The sequence below is a fragment of the Salvelinus fontinalis genome, chromosome 14, assembly GCF_029448725.1.
Source record: "Salvelinus fontinalis isolate EN_2023a chromosome 14, ASM2944872v1, whole genome shotgun sequence".
Classification (NCBI taxonomy): domain Eukaryota; kingdom Metazoa; phylum Chordata; class Actinopteri; order Salmoniformes; family Salmonidae; genus Salvelinus; species Salvelinus fontinalis.
The window spans coordinates 8474750-8495864 of record NC_074678.1 but is presented as its reverse complement, the minus strand read 5'-3'; the positions used below and the strand labels follow the sequence as shown (position 1 = coordinate 8495864).

At 45.4% G+C, this 21115-nt stretch overlaps 1 protein-coding gene across 8 annotated transcripts in view; it reads left to right on the top strand.

The window, feature by feature from the left end:
• Positions 1–21115, top strand: part of LOC129869457 (tumor protein 63-like) — a 272771-nt gene that overhangs the window by 185025 nt on the left and 66631 nt on the right. The window contains exon 1 of one of the 8 annotated variants that reach the window (XM_055943897.1): positions 4087–4345. The exons of the other annotated variants lie outside the window; for them this stretch is intronic. Coding sequence (XP_055799872.1) covers positions 4304–4345 — 42 coding nt within the window. The 5' untranslated portion in view covers positions 4087–4303. Of the gene's footprint in view, positions 1–4086; positions 4346–21115 lie in introns of those variants that run through there. 8 annotated transcript variants of the gene reach the window in all.

Sequence of the window (21115 nt, the reverse complement as noted above, 5' to 3'; positions counted from 1 at the left end):
GTTTCCGTCAGTGCCAAGAAGTCGAGGGACTGGAGGGACGCATAGGCTGAGATGAGCTCTGCCTTGTTGGCCGCAGATCGGCAGTTCCAGAGGCTACCGGAGACCTGGAACTCCACGTGGGTCGTGCGGGCTGGGACCACCAGGTTAGGGTGGGCGCGGCCACGCGGTGTGAAGCGTTTGTATGGTCTGTGCAGAGAGGAGAGAACAGGGATAGACAGACACATGGTTGACAGGCTACAGAAGAGGCTACGCTAATGCAAAGGAGATTAGAATGACAAGTGGGCTACACGTCTCGAATGTTCAGAAAGTTAAGCTTACGTTGCAAAAAAATAAAAATAAAATACAAGATCTTATTGACTAAAATGATATAGTACTGCTGGCTGGTGAAGTAGCCTGGCTAGCAGTGGCTACGTTGTTGAAAGTGAAGCTGGCTAGGTAACCTCGACAATTTCACTAAAGTTCTCTAAACTACACAATTATCATGGATACAAGGACAGCAAAGACAACTAGCTAACACTACGCTAATCAAGTCGTTCCGTTGTAATGTAAGTTTCTACAGTGCTGCTATTCGGTAGAAGTTGGCTAGCTAGCAGTGTTGGCTAGGTAGGAGGACGGCAGCGCGGCAGGCGAAAAATAGCTGGCTAGCTAACCGATAATTACTCAAAGCTACACAATTATCTTAGATAAAAAGATAGCAAAGAAAACTATGTAGCTAGCTAACACTACACAAGTCAAGTCGTACCGTTGTAATGTAATCGTTTCTACAGTGCTGCTAATCGGTGGCTAGCTGGCTAGCTAGCAGGGTTTACTACGTTACGTTACGTTAGGGCGAGAATACCTGGCTAGCGAACCTCAGCGAACCTTGATAACTACACAATCATCACCGATACAAAGACGGCTATGTAGCCAGCTAAGTAGCTAGCTAGGATCGAACAAATACAAATCAAAGATAGCAAAGACAACTGTGTAGTCAGCCAACACTACACTGATCAAGTCGTTCCGTTGTAATGCACTCGTTTCTACAATGCTGCTATTCGGTGGCAAGCTGGCTAGCTAGCAGTGTTGGCTACGTTGCGTTACGTTAGGGCGAAAATAGCTGGCTGGCGAACCTCAATAACTACACAATTATGTTTGATGCAAAGACGGCTATGTAGCTAGCTAAGATCAAACAAATCAAACCGTTGTACTGTAATGAAAATGAAAATCAGACCGTTGTACTATAATGAAATGTAATGAAAAGTTATACTACTATTCGGTAGACGGTGGACGTTTGCTAGCTGCTGGGCAGATAGCAGTGTGGACTACGATAGGCGACGAAATACGATAATTACGCAATTATCTTTTATACACAGACGGCTAAGTAGCTAGCTAAGAAGAAATTGCTAAGGTTAGACAAATTAAACCGTTGTACTATAATGAAATGTAATGAAATGTAATGAAAAGTTATACTACCTGCAGAGCGAATGCAAATGCGACCGCTCGCTCCATCCCTAGGTGACCTGTCTGGCTAGAGGGCTAGTTTAATTTCCATCTCTAGGTGACCTGTCTGGCTAGATGGCTAGTTTAATTTCCATCCCTAGGTGACCTGTCTGGCTAGAGGGCTAGTTTAATTTCCATCCCTAGGTGACCTGTCTGGCTAGAGGGCCAGTTTAATTTCCATCCCTAGGTGACCTGTCTGGCTAGAGGGCTAGTTTAATTTCCATCCCTAGGTGACCTGTCTGGCTAGAGGGCTAGTTTAATTTACATCCCTAGGTGACCTGTCTGGCTAGAGGGCTAGTTTAATTTCCATCCCTAGGTGACCTGTCTGGGTGTGGCTAGTTTAATTTCCATCCCTAGGTGACCTGTCTGGGTGTGGCTAGTTTAATTTCCATCCCTAGGTGACCTGTCTGGCTAGAGGGCTAGTTTAATTTCCATCCCTAGGTGACCTGTCTGGCTAGAGGGCTAGTTTAATTTCCATCTCTAGGTGACTGTCTGGCTAGAGGGCTAGTTTAATTTCCATCCCTTGGTGACCTGTCATGGTGTGGCTAGTTTAATTTACATCCCTAGGTCTGGGTGTGGCTGCTGATTGCAGACAATCACTCTAGATGGCTCCAGGTTATAGAGGAGTGAGGTTTAGTGACTCTTTTGAAAGAGTTTAACTTCGGGTCAGAGAGACTTTCCCCTTCTTGTCCTGTAGGAATAGAATTTACCCCACCTTCAACCCACTTACCCTGCACTGTCATCAACCACCCCTCCTTTAATACCTCCGGCCACTCAGGTTGAAGTACTGTCTGCAATGTAGCCTAGCACTTGATAATGTTGACGTGTAGGCCTAGCTAACTACAGATCTGATTACATACGGGCATATTGGTGACATTTGTTTACAGTTTTTTTCACTGTCAAATCAAACTTTATTCGTCACATGCGCCAAATACAATAAGTGTAGACCTTACTGTGAAATGATTACTAACAAGCCCTTAACCAACAGTGCAGTTCAAGAAAGAGTGAAGAAAATATTTAAAAAATAACAATAACGAGGCTATATACAGGGGGTACCGGTTAGTAACGAGGCTATATACAGGGGGTACCGGTTAGTAACGAGGCTATATATATGGGGTACCGGTTAGTAACGAGGCTATATACACGGGGTACCGGTTAGTAACGAGGCTATATACACGGGGTACCGGTTAGTAACGAGACTATATACAGGGGGTACCGGTTAGTAACGAGGCTATATACAGGGGGTACCGGTTAGTAACGAGGCTATATACAGGAGGTACCGGTTAGTAACGAGGCTATATACATGGGGTACCGGTTAGTAACGAGGCTATATACACGGGGTACCGGTTAGTAACGAGACTATATACAGGGGGTACCGGTTAGTAACGAGGCTATATACAGGGCGTACCGGTTAGTAACGAGGCTATATACAGGGGGTACCGGTTAGTAACGAGGCTATATACAGGGGGTACCGGTTAGTAACGAGGCTATATACAGGGGGTACCGGTTAGTAACGAGGCTATATACAGGGGGTACCGGTTAGTAACGAGGCTATATACAGGGGGTACCGGTTATTAACGAGGCTATATACAGGGGGTACCGGTTAGTAACGAGGCTATATACACGGGGTACCGGTTAGTAACGAGACTATATACAGGGGGTACCGGTTAGTAATGAGGCTATATACAGGGGGTACCGGTTAGTAACGAGGCTTCAATGTGCTATTCAATGTACTATTCATTAGCCTATTCAATGTACTAATAATTTGCCTATTCAATGTACTATTCATTAGCCTATTCAATGTGCTATTCATTAGCCTATTCAATGTACTATTCATTAGCCTATTCAATGTGCTATTCAATGTGCTATTCATTAGCCTCTTCAATGTGCTATTCATTTATTGTTTTTTTGTTATCAGGGTGTGGCTCTGCATCAGTCCTTTCTTGAGGATAGAGGTTATAGTAAAAGTGCAGGAAATGCATAACGCCTTGAAAATATTAGAATGTGTTGTTGCCTGTTTTACATGAGCAAATATCTGCTCTTCTTTGCCGCGTCTACGTCAGACCACACGTTCAGCTAGTAGACGTCCGTTCAGTTCCATTCAGCATTGGTAGCATTTTATGGACGTTAGAATGTGCTAGTCGTTGTGGATATTCAGAGCTGCGTCTTGTCACCTTGAGTTGTTCTGTACAACAGAGAAGGGGATAATGTATCAAATCAGAAGTGCTTTTACCTTAGAAAATGATAGGACGCACTGAAATGTGCAGTAAGTTGATATAAATCAGGTTGCATTGAAAGCAATCACTGTATTAACTGTCCTGGCTGTATTGAATGGAATGATCTGAGTGAGCTGTTTGTCTGTCCTGATTGTATTGAATGGAATGAACTGAGTGAGCTGTATTAACTGTACTGACTGTATTGAATGGAATGATCTGAGTGAGCTATATTAACTGTACTGACTGTATTGAATGGAATGATCTGAGTGAGCTGTATTAACTGTCCTGGTTGTATTGAATGGAATGATCTGAGTGAGCTGTTTGTCTGTCTTAGCAGAGAGAGAGGTAGTCAAGGAGATGGGTGTGGACTCACCACCCCAGGTATTGGACAGGTAGCTCCTCAGACCCCTCCTCCTCTCAACCCCCCCTGGTATATATCTCCTTCCCATAAATTCCTATAGAGACTCTCTGCCTGTCCTGTTCTGTTGTCATCCATAGTCGTCGTAGCCACTCGTTCATTCAGACTGAGAACAGGGACCAGAAGGTGTAGCTTCATCCTGGAGTCAGTGGAGCACACAGCAGCAGCACTGCTTAACCTCAGCGCCAACATGTTGTATCTGGAGACGGGGACGCCCACGTCGTACAGCGAGGTAAGACCCAGGGAGGAGGCTCCTACTGGGGGCATCAGGGACCTCTAACGTCCCCTTGGCTCCATGGAGCTCCATGGTTGGAGTGGTTGGACTGGTGAAATGCTAAATATATCAAAACCTTATAGTAGTGTTACTGCCATTTCTATACTTTCAATTTTCACCCCATGAAATCTTTTTTGATGTGATTTGGTGTCGGAGTTTATTGGCGGCTTAGGGCTTAGTGGTGGTATTGGGGGCTTTAACATAAAGTTAAAGTTGAAATAGGTGAAAACAAAGTGATTCTTTTAAATCTGTCTGTGGCACTCACAGACAAACAAATGGAGAAAGATGTTTAGGCAGCAGACTACTTTTCGTTTGTGTTTCGATTCAGTGGCTTTGTATGTGTCTATCTGCGTGTGTGCAGGGTTTTGTGTGTGTGTGTGTGTGTGTGTGTGTGTGTGTGTGTGTGTGTGTGTGTGTGTGTGTGTGTGTGTGTGTGTGTGTGTGTGTGTGTGTGTGTGTGTGTGTGTGTGTGTGTGTGTGTGTGTGTGTGTGTGTGTGTGTGTGTGTGTGTGTGTGCAGGGGAATGTAAACACCTGGAGTGTGTGTTGATTAGAGGAAGAGGCTCTGTATGAAATGGCTGCTCTGCTCCGCTACCCTGTCCTGTTGAGATGTGGCCCTGGACTCTACCATTAGCACTGTTAACATCTGGAATCAGAACTACTGACTCACCATGGTTCCATTATCTCCAGTAGTTACATTAGCTCCAGTAGATGCATTATCTCCAGTAGTTACATTATTTCCAGTAGATCCATTATCTCCAGTAGATCATTATCTCCAGTAGTTACATTATCTCATGTAGTTACATTAGATCCATTATCTCCAGTATTTCCATTGTCTCCAATATCTACAGTAGTTCCATTATCTCCAGTAGTTCCATTAGCTCCAGTAGTTCCATTATCTCCAGTAGTTCCATTAGCTCCAGTAGTTCCATTATCTCCAGTAGTTCCATTAGCTCCAGTAGTTCCATTATCTCCAGTAGTTCCATTAGCTCCATTACATCCATTATCTCCAGTAGTTCCATTAGCTCCATTACATCCATTAGCTCCAGTAGTTCCATTAGCTCCAGTAGTTCCATTAGCTCCATTAGTTCCATTAGCTCCAGTAGTTCCATTATCTCCAGTAGCTCCAGTAGTTCCAGTAGTTTCATTAACTCCATTATCTTCAGTAGTTCCATTAGCTCCAGTAGTTACATTATCTCCAGTAGTTACATTAGCTCCAGTAGTTACCTTAGCTCCAGTAGTTACATTATCTCCAGTAGTTACATTATCTCCAGTAGCTCCAGTAGTTACATTAGCTCCAGTAGCTCCATTAGCTCCAGTAGTTTCATTTCTCCAGTAGTTCCATTATCTCCAGTAGTTCCAGTAGTTCCAGTAGTTTCATTAACTCCATTATCTTCAGTAGTTCCATTAGCTCCATTAGTTACATTATCTCCAGTAGTTACATTAGCTCCAGTAGTTACATTAGCTCCAGTAGTTACATTATCTCCAGTAGTTACATTATCTCCAGTAGCTCCAGTAGTTACATTAGCTCCAGTAGCTCCATTAGCTCCAGTAGTTTCATTTCTCCAGTAGTTCCATTATCTCCAGTAGCTCCAGTAGTTCCAGTAGTTTCATTAACTCCATTATCTTCAGTAGTTCCATTAGCTCCAGTAGTTACATTATCTCCAGTAGTTACATTAGCTCCAGTAGTTACATTAGCTCCAGTAGTTACATTATCTCCATTATCTCCAGTAGTTCCATTAGCTCCAGTAGTTCCAATAATTCCATTATCTCCAGTAGCTCCATTAGCTCCAGTAGTTCCATTACCGCCAGTAGTTCCATTAGCTCCAGTAGTTCCATTAGCTCCATTAGCTCCATTAGTTCCATTATCTAGTAGTTCCATTAGCTCCATTAGTTCCATTATCTCCAGTAGTTCCATTAGCTCCAGTAGTTCCATTAGCTCCATTAGCTCCATTAGTTCCATTATCTAGTAGTTCCATTAGCTCCATTAGTTCCATTATCTCCAGTAGTTCCATTATCTCCAGTAGTTCCATTATCTCCAGTAGTTCCAGTAGTTTCATTATCTCCATTATCTCCAGTAGTCCCATTATCTCCAGTAGCTCCATTAGCTCCAGTAGCTCCATTAGCTCCAATAGTTCCATTAGCGCCAATATTTCCATTAGCTCCAATAGTCCCATTATCTCCAGTAGTTCCATTATCTCCAATAGTTCCATTATCTCCAGTAGTTCCATTATCTCCAGTAGTTCCATTAGCTCCAATAGATCCATTATCTCCAATAGTTCCATTAGCTCCAATAGTTCCATTATCTCCAGTAGTTCCATTATCTCCAGTAGTTCCATTAGCTCCAATAGATCCATTATCTCCAATAGTTCCATTAGCTCCAGTAGTTCCATTATCTCCAATAGTTCCATTATCTCCAATAGTTCCATTAGCTCCAGTAGTTCCATTAGCTCCAATAGTTATTTTAGTTTCAATAGCTCCAATAGTTACTATAGCTCTAATAGTTCCATCAGTGTTTTAACAGTCATTAGACAAGACTATGAGGGTTCATTAATTATGGCCTGGATTGCATTGCTTTGCTGTGATTTTAAGGCTGTGATTTTATTTGATTATCTAATTGTTACATTACAGAAATGTAAATGAATATAATAATCTCTGAATCGTCTCCCCAACTTGTCTTGCAACGTTATTGCGTGAGTCTGTCGTGTTCCTGTGTTTGATTTTGTAGACAGTAGATAAAATGGTGGTTGTGATTGAACGTTGGATCTGAAGACGGGAGGTGTGATTTGATGAGCATTGTGGAGCAGAGGTGGATTCACGTTGTTGATGAACAAGAAAATGTCCCTTTGTATGGAAACAATATAGGCTAAAATAATGTATCATAGTTCAAGATGGTTAAATGGAATAATTTAAAGAATGTAAAATGTTTGTATGAGTAAGCTACATGAGGATCACTAAAATGATTTATTTTTATGGTTGTCCAAAATGGAGCCACTATATAATTTACTGGAACCAGAAATGTAGGGTTAACATATGTTTTGGCAGTTAGAATTACAGGTGTGACATAGGCATTAAATAATAATAAATAACTAAAATAACCATCTGGAAAAGCAAATAATACCTTCTGGTCTTCGGGAAAGAAAATACATGATAGAAAGTTAGCCATGTTCTTTTTTTCCTAATGACAGATAATGGACGTGACAACTAACGACTGTCATTACAGTCAGTAAGGGTTTTGTTTGTTTATTTATGATTATATAATGCCTTTTCAAATATCGCTTCACTTTGAGCAAGTCAAATCATTTTTGTAGAGGGTAGAATATACTTCTATTACAGTCCTGGTCACATTACTTTTATCTCATAGTTTTATGAAAATTGTCATTAAGATATTTCTGTAATATGCTTTTTATGCAGTTTAACCGTTTCTAACTGTCTGCTAACGACACTAAACATAAAGGACAGTGGGTTTATTGGTTCCATTAGTTTGTCTGTAAAGATGACAGTCTGGTGTGATGACAGTCTGGTGTGATGACAGTCTGGTGTGATGACAGTCTGGTGTGATGACAGTCTCCTGGTGTAATGACAGTCTCCTGGTGTGATGACAGTCTCCTGGTGTGATGACAGTCTCCTGGTGTGATGACAGTCTGGTGTGATGACAGTCTGGTGGGATGACAGTCTGGTGGGATGACAGTCTGGTGGGATGACAGTCTGGTGTGATGACAGTCTCCTGGTGTAATGACAGTCTCCTGATGTGATGACAGTCTCCTGGTGTGATGTCAGTCTCCTGGTGTGATGACAGTCTGGTGTGATGACAGTCTCCTGGTGTGATGACAGTCTGGTGTGATGACAGTCTCCTGGTGTGATGACAGTCTCCTGGTGTGATGACAGTCTGGTGTGATGACAGTGTGGTGTGATGACAGTCTGGTGTGATGACAGTCTGGTGTGATGACAGTCTGGTGTGATGACAGTCTCCTGGTGTGATGACAGTCGTCTGGTGTGATGACAGTCTGGTGTGATGACAGTATCCTGGTGTGATGACAGTCTCCTGGTGTGATGACAGTCTGGTGTGATGACAGTCTCCTGGTGTGATGACAGTCTGGTGTGATGACAGTGTGGTGTGATGACAGTCTCCTGGTGTGATGACAGTCAGGTGTGATGACAGTGTGGTGTGATGACAGTCTCCTGGTGTGATGACAGTCTGGTGTGATGACAGTCTGGTGTGATGACAGTCTCCTGGTGTGATGGCAGTCTCCTGGTGTGATGACAGTCTGGTGTGATGACAGTCTCCTTGTGTGATGACAGTCAGGTGTGATGACAGTCTGGTGTGATGACAGTCTCCTGGTGTGATGACAGTCTCCTGGTGTGATGACAGTCTCCTGGTGTGATGACAGTCAGGTGTGATGACAGTCTCCTGGTGTGATCAATCAAATGTATTTATAAAGCCCTTCTTACATCAGCTGATGTCACAAGTGCTGTACAGAAATCCAGCCTAAAACCCCAAACAGCAAGCAATGCAGGTGTAGAAGCACGGTGGCTAGGAAAAACTCCCTAGAAAGGCCGGAACCTAGGAAGAAACCTAGAGAGGAACCAGGCTATGAGGGGTGGCCCTCTTCTGCCTGTGCCGGGTGGAGATTATAACAGAACATGGCCAAGATGCTCAAATGTTCATAGATGACCAGCAGGGTCAAATAATAATAATCACAGTGGTTGTAGAGGGTGCAACAGGTCAGCACCTCAGGAGTAGATGTCAGTTGGCTTTTCATAGCCGATCATTCAGAGTATCCCTATCGCTCCTGCTGTCTCTAGAGAGTTGAAAACAGCAGGTCTGGGACAGATAGCACGTCCGGTGAACAGGTCAGGGTTCCATAGCCGCAGGCAGAACAGTTGAAACTGGAGCAGCAGCACAACCAGGTGGACTGGGGACAGCAAGGAGTCATCAGGCCAGGTAGTCCTGAGGCATGGTCCTAGGGCTCAGGTCCTCCGAGAGAGAGAGAGAGAGAGAGAGAGAAAAAGAGAGAGAGAATTAGAGAGAGCATAGTTAAATTCACACAGGACACAGGATAAGACAGGATATATACTCCAGATATAACAGACTGACCCTAGCCCCCCGACACATAAACTATTGCAGCATAAATACTGGAGGCTGAGACAGGAGGGGTCAGGAGACACTGTGGCCCCGTCCTACGATACCCCGGACAGGGCCAAACAGGCAGGATATAACCCCACCTACTTTGCCAAAGCATAGCCCCCACACCACTAGAGGGATATCTTCAACCACCAACTTACCATCCTGAGACAAGGCCGAGTATAGCCCACAAAGATCTCCACCACGGCACAACCCAAGGGGGGGCGCCAACTCAGACAGGAAGATCACGTCAGTGACTCAACCCACTCAAGTGACGCACCCCTCCTAGGGACGGCTTGAAAGAGCACCAGTAAGCCAGTGACTCAGCCCCTGTAATAGGGTTAGAGGCAGAGAATCCCAGTGGAGAGAGGGGAACCGGCCAGGCAGAGACAGCAAGGGCGGTTCATTTACGTTCACCTTCACACGCCTGGGCCAGACTACACTCAATCATCGGACCTACGGAAGAGATGAGTCTTCAATAAAGACTTAAAAGTTGAGACCGAGTCTGTGTCACTCACATGGGTAGGCAGACCCTTATATAAAAATGGAGCTCTGTAGGAGAAAGCCCTGCCTCCAGCTGTTTGCTTAGAAATTCTAGGGACTGTAAGGAGGCCTGCGTCTTGTGACCGTAGCGTACGTGTAGGTATGTACGGCAGGACCAAATCGGAAAGATAGGTAGGAGCAAGCCCATGTAATGACTGTCTTGTGTGATGACAGTCTGGTGTGATGACATTCTCCTGGTGTGATGACAGTCTCCTGGTGTGATGACAGTCTCCTGGTGTGATGACAGTCTGGTGTGATGACAGTCTCCTGGTGTGATGACAGTCTCCTGGTGTGATGACAGTCTGGTGTGATGACAGTCTCCTGGTGTGATGACAGTCTCCTGGTGTGATGACAGTCTCCTGGTGTGATGACAGTCTGGTGTGATGACAGTCTCCTGGTGTGATGACAGTCTGGTGTGATGACATTCTCCTGGTGTGATGACAGTCTCCTGGTGTGATGACAGTCTCCTGGTGTGATGACAGTCTGGTGTGATGACAGTCTCCTGGTGTGATGACAGTCTGGTGTGATGACAGTCTCCTGGTGTGATGACAGTCTGGTGTCAATCTGCTACTCTCCCCACTTTATAAAATGGCTTCTAAAATGGTTGTTAGATCTAAACAGCTGTGTCTATTTGTTCTCCTAAAGCCCACTAGTGTTAGTGCTCAGGTGACGAGTCTATCTACCTATACTTGACCACTCCTCTCTGCTTCTACTGTGTAGTACTGTTGTCAACACACACTGTTAGTCGCGAGTGGAGGGGGGTGTAGATAGAGGACTTCAGCTGAGATCTAAGACCCCCCATCTTGTGGGTTTTTAATCTGGGGTCAGTTCACCACTCTTGCTCACAATAGGGATTTGCAAAATAGAGGGGGTAAAACGAGTCCCATTATTTTTTATCCAGCCACACAAGACTGACTGTGCTTAGGGAAAGCCACAGTGCTTCTATGATAAGAGGAATATTGAAAGAGAACTTTGGCGGAATTCAATAATTTCCCAAGGGGTTTTGGAGACTTTAAGATTTCTCAAAGATATTCACATCCACATCTTTGGTTTGGAATGCTCTCACAGATGTATAATTTTCTTGAGAAGAGACAGAAATCATTTGCAAGAAAGTAAAGGGGTAATGTGATCAAACAGGAGTAGAGGTGCGTTCACAAAACCGATCATACCAGTTAGTCTAACAACAGTATTTACTTAATGGTTTATTTAAGATTATAAACTGGGTGGTTCAAGCCTTGAATGCAGATTGGCTGACAGCCATGGTATATCCGACCGTATACCACAGATATCACAAAACGTTTATTGCTACTGCTCTAATTACGTTGGTAACCAGCTTCTAATAGCAATAAGGCACCTCGGGGGTTTGTGATACAGTGCCTTGCAAAAGTATTCACCCCCTTGGTGTTTTTCATATTTTGTTTCATTACAACCTGTAATTTAAATGGATTTTTATTTGGATTTCATGTAATGGACATACACAAAATAATCCAAATTGGTGAAGTGAAATGGAAAAAAAAAATTGTTTAAAAGAATTCTAAAAAATAAAAGTTGTAGAGAAGTACAGATCAGGGTTGGGTTATATAAAAATATCTGAAACTTTGAACATCCCAAGAAACACCATTAAATCCCTTATTAAAAAATTGGAAGAATATGGCACCACAACAAACCTGCCAAGAGAGGGCTGCCCACCAAAAACTCACTGACCAGGCAAGGAGGGTGTTAATCAGAGAAGCAATAAGGAGACAAAAGATGACCCTGAAGGAGCTGCAAAGCTCCACAGCGGAGATTGGAGTATCTGTCCATAGGACCACTTGAAGCAGTACACTCCACAGAGCTGGGCTTTACGGAAGAGTGGCCAGAAAAAAAGCCATTGCTTAAAGAAAAAAATAAGCAAACACGTTTGGTGTGGCATGTGGGAGACTCCCCAAACATATGGAAGAAGGTACTCTGGTCAGATGAGACTAAAATTGAGCTTTTTGGCCATCAAGGCAAACGTTATGTCTGGCGCAAACCCAACACCTCTCATCACCCCGAGAACACCATCCCCACAGTGAAGCATGGGGGTGGAGGCATCATGCTGTGGGGATGTTTTTCATCGGCAGGGACTGGGAAACTGGTCAGAATCGAAGGAATGACTGATGGCACTAAGTACAGGGAAATTCTTGAGTGAAACCTGTTTCAGTCTTCCAGAGATTTGAGACTGGGACGGAGGTTCACCTTCCAGCAGGACAATGACCCTAAGCATACTGCTAAAGCAACACTCGAGTGTTTCAAGGGGAAACATTTAAATGTCTTGGAATGGCCTAGTCAAAGCCCAGACCTCAATCCAATTGAGAATCTGTGGTATGACTTAAAGATTGCTGTACACCAGCAGAACCCATCCAACTTGAAGGAGCCGGAGCAGTTTTGCCTTGAAGAATGGGCAAAAATCCTAGTGGCTAGATGTGCCAAGCTTATAGAGACATACCCCAAGAGACTTGCAGCTGTAATTGCTGCAAAGGTGGCTCTGCAAAGTATTGACTTTGGGGTACGTGAAAAGTTATGCACGTTCAAGTTTTCTGTTTTTTTGTCTTATTTCTTGTTTGTTTTACAAGAAAAAATATTTTGCATCTTCAAAGTGGTAGGCATGTTGTTTAAATCAAATGATACAAACCCCACAAACATCAATTTTAATTCCAGGATGTAAGGCAACAAAATAGGAAAAATGCCAATGGGGGTGAATACTTTCGCAAGCCACTGTAAATGGCCAATATACCACGGCTAAGGGCTGTATCCAGGCACTCCGCGTTGTGTTGTGCTTAAGAACAGCCCTTAGTCGTGTTATATTGGCCATATACCACATCTCCTCGAGCCTTATTGCTTAAATGAACCATCATGCATATTGTGTCGTTAATCAAGTGTTCTAAATAATGTTGCTGGAGCACTTTTATTGTGAAGTTGTAAATAAAACCTCTCTGGTATCAAACCTGTTATCTCCTTTAGGATCCCAACCTCTCTGGTATCAAACCTGCCATCTCCTTTAGGATCCCACCTCTCCGGTAACAAACCTGCCGTCTCCTCTAGGATCCCACATCTCCGGTAACAAACCTGTTATCTCCTTTAGGATCCCAACCTCTCTGGTATCAAACCTGCCATCTCCTTTAGGATCCCACCTCTCTGTTAACAAACCTGCTATCTCCTCTAGGATCCCACCTCTCCGGTAACAAACCTGCCGTCTCCTCTAGGATCCCACCTCTCCGGTAACAAACCTGCTATCTCCTTTAGGATCCCTGGTGGTTTCTCAGGTGGCAGCTCAACTCTTTTAAGTTCCGTGAGTGGGAGGTATTAAAGCGTGGGATCTCTCTATCCGCCTTTATCCCCTCTAGGTTTGTCCCAAATTGCACCCTATTCCCTATATAGTGCACTACTTTAGACCAGAGCCCTATAGAACCCTATTCCCTATATAGTGCACTACTTTAGACCAGAGCTCTATGGAACCCTATTCCCTATATAGTGCACTACTTTTGACCTGAGTCCATGGGGTGGCAGGTAGTTTAGCGGTTAAGAGCGTGGGGCCAGTAACTGAATGGTCGCTGGTTGGAATCCCCGAAGCCGACTCAGTGAAAAATCTGCCAATGTGCCCTTGACTGGGTGCCATTTGGGAAGCAGACCCCAATGTGATGTATCAGGTTCTACCTCAATGTGAGGTATCAGGTTCTACCCCAATGTGAGGTATCAGGTTCTACCCCAATATGAGGTATCAGGTTCTACCCCAATGTGAGGTATCAGGTTCTACCTCAATGTGAGGTATCAGGTTCTACCCCAATGTGAGGTATCAGGTTCTACCCCAATGTGAGGTATCAGGTTCTACCTCAATGTGAGGTATCAGGTTCTACCCCAATGTGAGGTATCAGGTTCTACCTCAATGTGAGGTATCAGGTTCTACCTCAATGTGAGGTATCAGGTTCTACCTCAATGTGAGTTATCAGGTTCTACCCCAATGTGAGGTATCAGGTTCTACCTCAATGTGAGGTATCATGTTCTACCTCAATGTGAGGTATCAGGTTCTACCTCAATGTGAGGTATCAGGTTCTACCTCAATGTGAGGTATCAGGTTCTACCCCTTCTCCAGGGAGGCTCCACGTCAGATTGTGGTGGGCCATGCTGTTTAGTCGCCACTCTTAATTGCTTTCATGGTGTGTTGCTGTTGATAAAATCCGCTGTTCTGCCCACCCCGGCAGGTATATATGAGGTGTAGATGGATTAGACACTCTGTCAGTCTCCTACCCAACCAGCCCAGACCTACGGTCCCCCCACCCACCCTGCTAGCTCTGTTAATGCCCCTCCCTCCCCCTGGTCACTCACCCACCACTCAGGGGACTGACCCAAGGTCCACAGTGCCCTCCCTCCCCATGGTCACTCACCCACCACTCAGGGGACTGACCCAAGGTCCACAGTGCCCTCCCTCCCCCTGGTCACTCACCCACCACGCAGGGGACTGACCCAAGGTCCACAGTGCCCTCCCTCCCCATGGTCACTCACCCACCACTCAGGGCACTGACCCAAGGTCCACAGTGCCCTCCCTCCCCCTGGTCACTCACCCACCACTCAGGGCACTGACCCAAGGTCCACAGTGCCCTCCCTCCCCCTGGTCACTCACCCACCACTCAGGGGATTGACCCAAGGTCCACAGTGCCCTCCCTCCCCCTGGTCACTCACCCACCACGCAGGGCACTGACCCAAGGTCCACAGTGCCCTCCCTCCCCCTGGTCACTCACCCACCACTCAGGGCACTGACCCAAGGTGCACAGTGCACATTACAGGTCAGAAGAGATGAGAGGCTAGAATGGCAGTTATTCCCCCCCTCGGGCCAGGTCTATGGGCCATCTCTCCTCTATTTCCCTGTCATTTACTGGCAGTTCAAAGTACTTGAGGTGATCAATTGCCTCATGCTCCTAAAACTATCAGCTATCGTAAATAGAATAAATCAGATTACTGACCTCCTCTGTTTCTGTACTTTCTCCTGTTGGTAATGAGTTAGTAGGTGTAGAAGAGGCACATCTCTCTCTCTCTCTCTCTCTCTCTCTCTCTGCCATAATCTTCCAGAAGAAGTGATAATGAGTCATTGATCCAAACCATAGAAATATAATCTATAGAAAGGGCTTGGAACTGCTTACTCTGGTAATTTGAATGTTTGATTCATTATATTTCTATGTAGGAAGCTCTAGTGCAGAAGTAGTAGATTTTCAGCTCTTTTATTCATTTCTTGAGAGAACAAAAGATCCAGTAAAAGTAAGTCTGATAGGTCAACGTGTGAAATAATGTAGAGGACTACTGTATTGGATCTCAGACTTATCTGATTGGTTAGAATCCTCACCCTAAATAGCCTATTAAAAACTCACGATCCCGGAACTATGGCAACTGATCACTGAGGAGAGTGGTAAAAGACTATTTCAAATATAAAACTGTCATAAGAATGGCAATGCTTATACATTACATGTCAAGTATGTACCAATCCAAATAGTTGTAATGATACCGCGGTCACTATGAATAACAAGCGTAAGTAACGTTGCTGAGACCTTTGAATGAGACCTGGCTGCTGTTTGTATGTGAGGAATCTCTGATACGCGTCTCTCCGCATTGGCCACATCATTTGGATTCCTGCCTGCGGAATCAACAGGCTATCACTCTGAAGGTCAACGGTCTAGGGTAGCTCTTCCTGAACGGCACCCTTTCCCCTGTGTAGTTGTGTGCACTACGTTTTAACAGATCTCTATGGGCTTGTGACCTATTGGAACGTTGTCCCCCCCCCCCCCCCCCCCCCCCCCCCCATGACAGCCGCCCTATGGACTCTGGTCAAAAGTAGTGCACTGCCCTATCGAGGATGAAGGATGTCTTCACCCTTCATCCTCAATGTCTTCATCCTTCATCCTCGATGTCTTCATCCTTCATCCTCGATGTCTCCATTCTTCATCCTCGATGTCTTCATTCTTCATCCTCGATGTCTTCATTCTTCATCCTCGATGTCTTCATTCTTCATCCTCGATGTCTTCATTCTTCATCCTCGATGTCTTCATTCTTCATCCTCGATGTCTCCATTCTTCATCCTCGATGTCTTCATCCTTCATCCTCGATGTCTTCATTCTTCATCCTCGATGTCTTCATTCTTCATCCTCGATGTCTTCATTCTTCATCCTCGATGTCTTCATTCTTCATCCTCGATGTCTTCATTCTTCATCCTCGATGTCTTCATCCTTCATCCTCGATGTCTTCATCCTTCATCCTCGATGTCTTCATTCTTCATCCTCGATGTCTTCATTCTTTTCCAGAAATATACTATAAAGTAGAGTTCTCCAGATCACTCACTTCCTCATATCCCTCTTTGTAAGAAATGAACAATCATCATCTTAGCATGTCATCGTCCTCCAGTCTTCTCTCCGCCCCTGTAGGCCTTTGATGTTTAATCTGCGGTTTCTGGCCAGCATCAGGGCTATTCATTAAAAGGATCATTTACCTTCTGTGATAATTAGTGGCTGTCAGGTAGCTGCTAGTGAAAACACTCACACACACACGCACACACACACACACACACACACATAAATAAGCCCCTCCATAATTCAGTGCTTTGGATCAGGACCCACGGTAATGCACTAAACAGGGAACAGGTTGTTATTTGGGATCCAGGTAGTGAGGTAGGAGGAGGCAGGGTCCCTTGTCATTGGCTGGCCGTGGGGTTGTCAGTAGTTGTGGTAGGAGAGTCTTACACCAGCCTCCCTAAATCACCATTTTCTTTTTTTTAAGGTAATGGCTTTTTTTTTAATTTTATGCCAGGACCTAGTACTGATATACCCCCTGCTCTGACTCATGACGTATGAGAACACGATCTCTATGCAGGGAGTGCTGTGTCACATCTGGCCTGCTGTGTACACAGGTCTTACCTGTAACCTTTATTTAACTAGGCAAGTCAGTTAAGAACAAATTCTTATTTACAATGACGGCCCAGGGACAGTTTGTTTAACTGCCTTGTTGAGAGGCAGAACGACAGAGTTTTACCATGTCAGCTCGGGGATTTGAACTAGCAACCTTTATAGTTACTGACCCAAGGCTCTAACCACTAGGCTACCTGCCCCCCCCCCCCCCCCCCCCTAACCAGGGTAGCCTTTAGCATGAGGCTAATCTAACCTTGTGATCCTAACCAGGCTAGCATTTAGCAATAAAAGCTAATCTAGCCTAGTGATCTGATTCTAACTAGGCTAGCCTTTAGCACTAGAAGGTAATCTAGCCTAGTGATCTGATTCTAACTAGGCTAGCCTTTAGCACAAGAAGCTAATCTAGCCCTTGTTGATCTGATCCTAACCAGACTAGCCTTCACCCTGGCGTGAACGTCAAACGGCACCCTATTCAGTTATATAGTGAACTACTTGTACCCCGGTCAACAGTAGAGCACTACACACCGTAGGGAATAGAACACCATTTGGGCCGTGGGGCAGGTGTCTACAGTCAGGGATCAGGCGACAGAGGGGCCAATCGGATTCAGCAGCGCTCCCATTCAACCTTCATTATGCTCTAATTGCTCTCCATTGTGAGGCATGTGAAGGAGGTGTGTCTGAGACAGAAAATGTAAACATGTTTCCCGTGCCAATAAAGTCCTTTTGAGATGAAAACCTTTCGCTGAGTGTAGAGCTGGAGGGTATGCTCAACCCTCCCCCCCCCCCCTCCACGAAGGAGTTAGCTTTCCCTTTGTGTGTGTGTGTGTGTGTGTGGGTGTGGGTGTGGGTGTGGGTGTGGGTGTGGGTGTGGGTGTGCATGCGTGTGTTCCTTTCACAATACACTCGTCTCCTAACACCTGCCTGGTCTAACCCGAGACATTGTTCCCCTAGACAGGCTCTTGAAAGACCCAGTCTCATTGTTTCCGGGGGGTTGGGACAGACTCGTGACACACACACACACACAGACACACACACACACACACACACACACACACACACACACACACACACACACACACACACACACACACACACACACACACACACACACACACACACACACACACACACACAGACACACACACTTCGTTATCCGAAATGAACTCAAAGCATCTCCCCTGAGGTGTTGTTGATGAGATTTGTTTGGCTGGGATGACCTCCCTCAGGTGTGTGTGTGTGTGTGTGTGTGTGTGTGTGTGTGTGTGTGTGTGTGTGTGTGTGTGTGTGTGTGTGTGTGTGTGTGTGTGTGTGTGTGTGTGTGTGTGTGTGTGTGTGTGTGTGTGTGTGTGTGTGGTGGAAACAATTCAGTTTCTTCTTTTTAACATATCTTCTATATGTAGTGTGTAGCCCATCGGAAAAGAATGGGTTTGTTATATTTGATTTATATTCTAGACTATTCATACAATGTCGACTTGGTTTGTGTTACCGTGTTTGTGTTTTACCGTGTTTTTGTGTTACCGTGTTTTTGTGTTACCGTGTTTGTGCGTTACCGTGTTTGTGTTTGTGTGTTACTGTGTTTGTGTGTTTGTGTGTTACCGTGTTTGTGTGTTACCGTGTTTGTGTGTTACCGTGTTTGTGCGTTACCGTGTTTGTGCGTTACCGTGTTTGTGTTTGTGTGTTACTGTGTTTGTGTGTTTGTGTGTTACCGTGTTTGTGTGTTACCGTGTTTGTGTGTTACTGTGTTTGTGTTTGTGTGTTACTGTGTTTGTGTTTTACCGTGTTTTTGTGTTACCGTGTTTTTGTGTTACCGTGTTTGTGCGTTACCGTGTTTGTGTTTGTGTGTTACTGTGTTTGTGTGTTTGTGTGTTACCGTGTTTGTGTGTTACCGTGTTTGTGTGTTACCGTGTTTGTGTGTTACCGTGTTTGTGTGTTACCGTGTTTGTGCGTTACCGTGTTTGTGTTTGTGTGTTACTGTGTTTGTGTGTTTGTGTGTTACCGTGTTTGTGCGTTACCGTGTTTGTGTGTTACCGTGTTTGTCACCTGGTGATGTGAGTGGGAGGGAGTGAACTAGACAGCTGTGTGGGACGGGGGACCTCGCAGCCTGAAATAAACAAGGGGCCTTTGACTGCCTGTCTGTCCTGCCTGCAGAGATTAATGGGTGTCTAAAGAGACCCAGAGCAGTGGCAGAGACACCTCGGCCTGGAATGTGCCTTTTATAAATGGAATGGAGGAGCAGAGCAGATAGAGCTGGAAGGGAAGGGAAGGGAAGGGAAGGGAAGGGAAGAGAGAGAGAGAGAGACCTGGAGCCGAGCAGGGAGGAGAGGAAGGGACTGGCTAAAATCCAGGAAACAAGCATTTTCCCTATTCTCAAAAAGGCAGCCATTTTGATTGTGATACCACTCGTTCTGTCTATAAAGTGTGAACCCTGTGACCCCAGTCTGTAGATGTTGGGGGATCTAGAAGAACTTTCTAGCAGTCAACTACTAGTTTACTTGTACTAGCAATGATTTGGTAGATAGCAGTTATTTATGTGTGTCTGGAAAGTTTAACAACAAGCTGATTGTAGAATACATTGAGAAAACTTCTTGGGAAGAAATTCTGCGAAGAATAGCTTGTTTCTCCAGTACTGTAACAGTGACATCATTTATATGGTTGTTGCTCGGTAAATCACCGGGAAGGAGCCATTGATCTGGGGAGGCTGTTGACATGGGAGGCTGTGATCTGGGGAGGCTGTTGACATGGGAGGCTGTGATCTGGGGAGGCTGTTGACATGGGAGGCTGTGATCTGGGGAGGCGGTGTGATCTGGGGAGGCTGTTGACATGGACGGTGTGATCTGGGGAGGCTGTTGACATGGGAGGCTGTGATCTGGGGAGGCGGTTGACATGGGAGGCTGTGATCTGGGCAGGCTGTTGACATGGACGGTGTGATCTGGGGAGGCTGTTGACATGGACGGTGTGATCTGGGGAGGCTGTTGACATGGGAGGCTGTGATCTGGGTAAGCGGTTGACATGGGAGGCTGTGATCTGGGCAGGCTGTTGACATGGACGGTGTGATCTGGGGAGGCTGTTGACATGGACGGTGTGATCTGGGGAGGCTGTTGACATGGGAGGCTGTGATCTGGGGAGGCGGTTGACATGGGAGGCTGTGATCTGGGGAGGCTGTTGACATGGGAGGCTGTGATCTGGGGAGGCGGTGTGATCTGGGGAGGCTGTTGACATGGACGGTGTGATCTGGGGAGGCTGTTGACATGGACGGTGTGATCTGGGGAGGCGGTTGACATGGACGGTGTGATCTGGGGAGGCGGTTGACATGGACGGTGTGATCTGGGGAGGCTGTTGACATGGGAGGCTGTGATCTGGGCAGGCTGTTGACATGGACGGTGTGATCTGGGGAGGCGGTTGACATGGACGGTGTGATCTGGGGAGGCGGTTGACATGGGAGGCTGTGATCTGGGGAGGCTGTTGCCATGAACGGTGTGATCTACCAGAATGGAAACAGAGCATAAGGACTGTTGCTTCATTTATCAGGAACTCTGTTACTTTCTGTTTACTGGACATGTTGATGGAGACACTAAGGCGCGGCTTATTGCAGTGTTTCTGATCTAAAGTTTAAGGTTTTCATTATTATTTACTGTTTCTGCGTTTCTAGAACAGAGGGAACGGGAAAAACCCTGATGAAAGCTACGGGGCCCAAACACGTTGGTTTTACTTTAAAACATAAACGGAAAACATTGAATAACTTCCAGTGTCCTCCAAGAGCTGCTGGCTTCTAGAGGGTTTTCTAGTGCAGGGTTTCTCAAACTATGGGTCGGGACCCAAACTATGGGTCGGGACCCAAAGTGGGGACCTGGGCATGTGAGAAGTGGGTCGCGAGTTATGAGAATACGGCGCTCAATATTAGGAAGGTGTTCTTAACGTTTGGTATAAGTCAGTGTATATTCACACACATTTTGATTTGGGTTGTTGGAGGACAGTACACTTCTCATTTGGCTCATCGGAGGACAGTACACTTCTCATTTGGCTCGTTGGAGAACAGTACACTTCTCATTTGGCTCGTTGGAGAACAGTACACTTCTCATTTGGCTCGTTGGAGGACAGTATACTTCTCATTTGGGTCTGGACCTGAAAAAGGTTGAAGAAACCCTATTCTAGA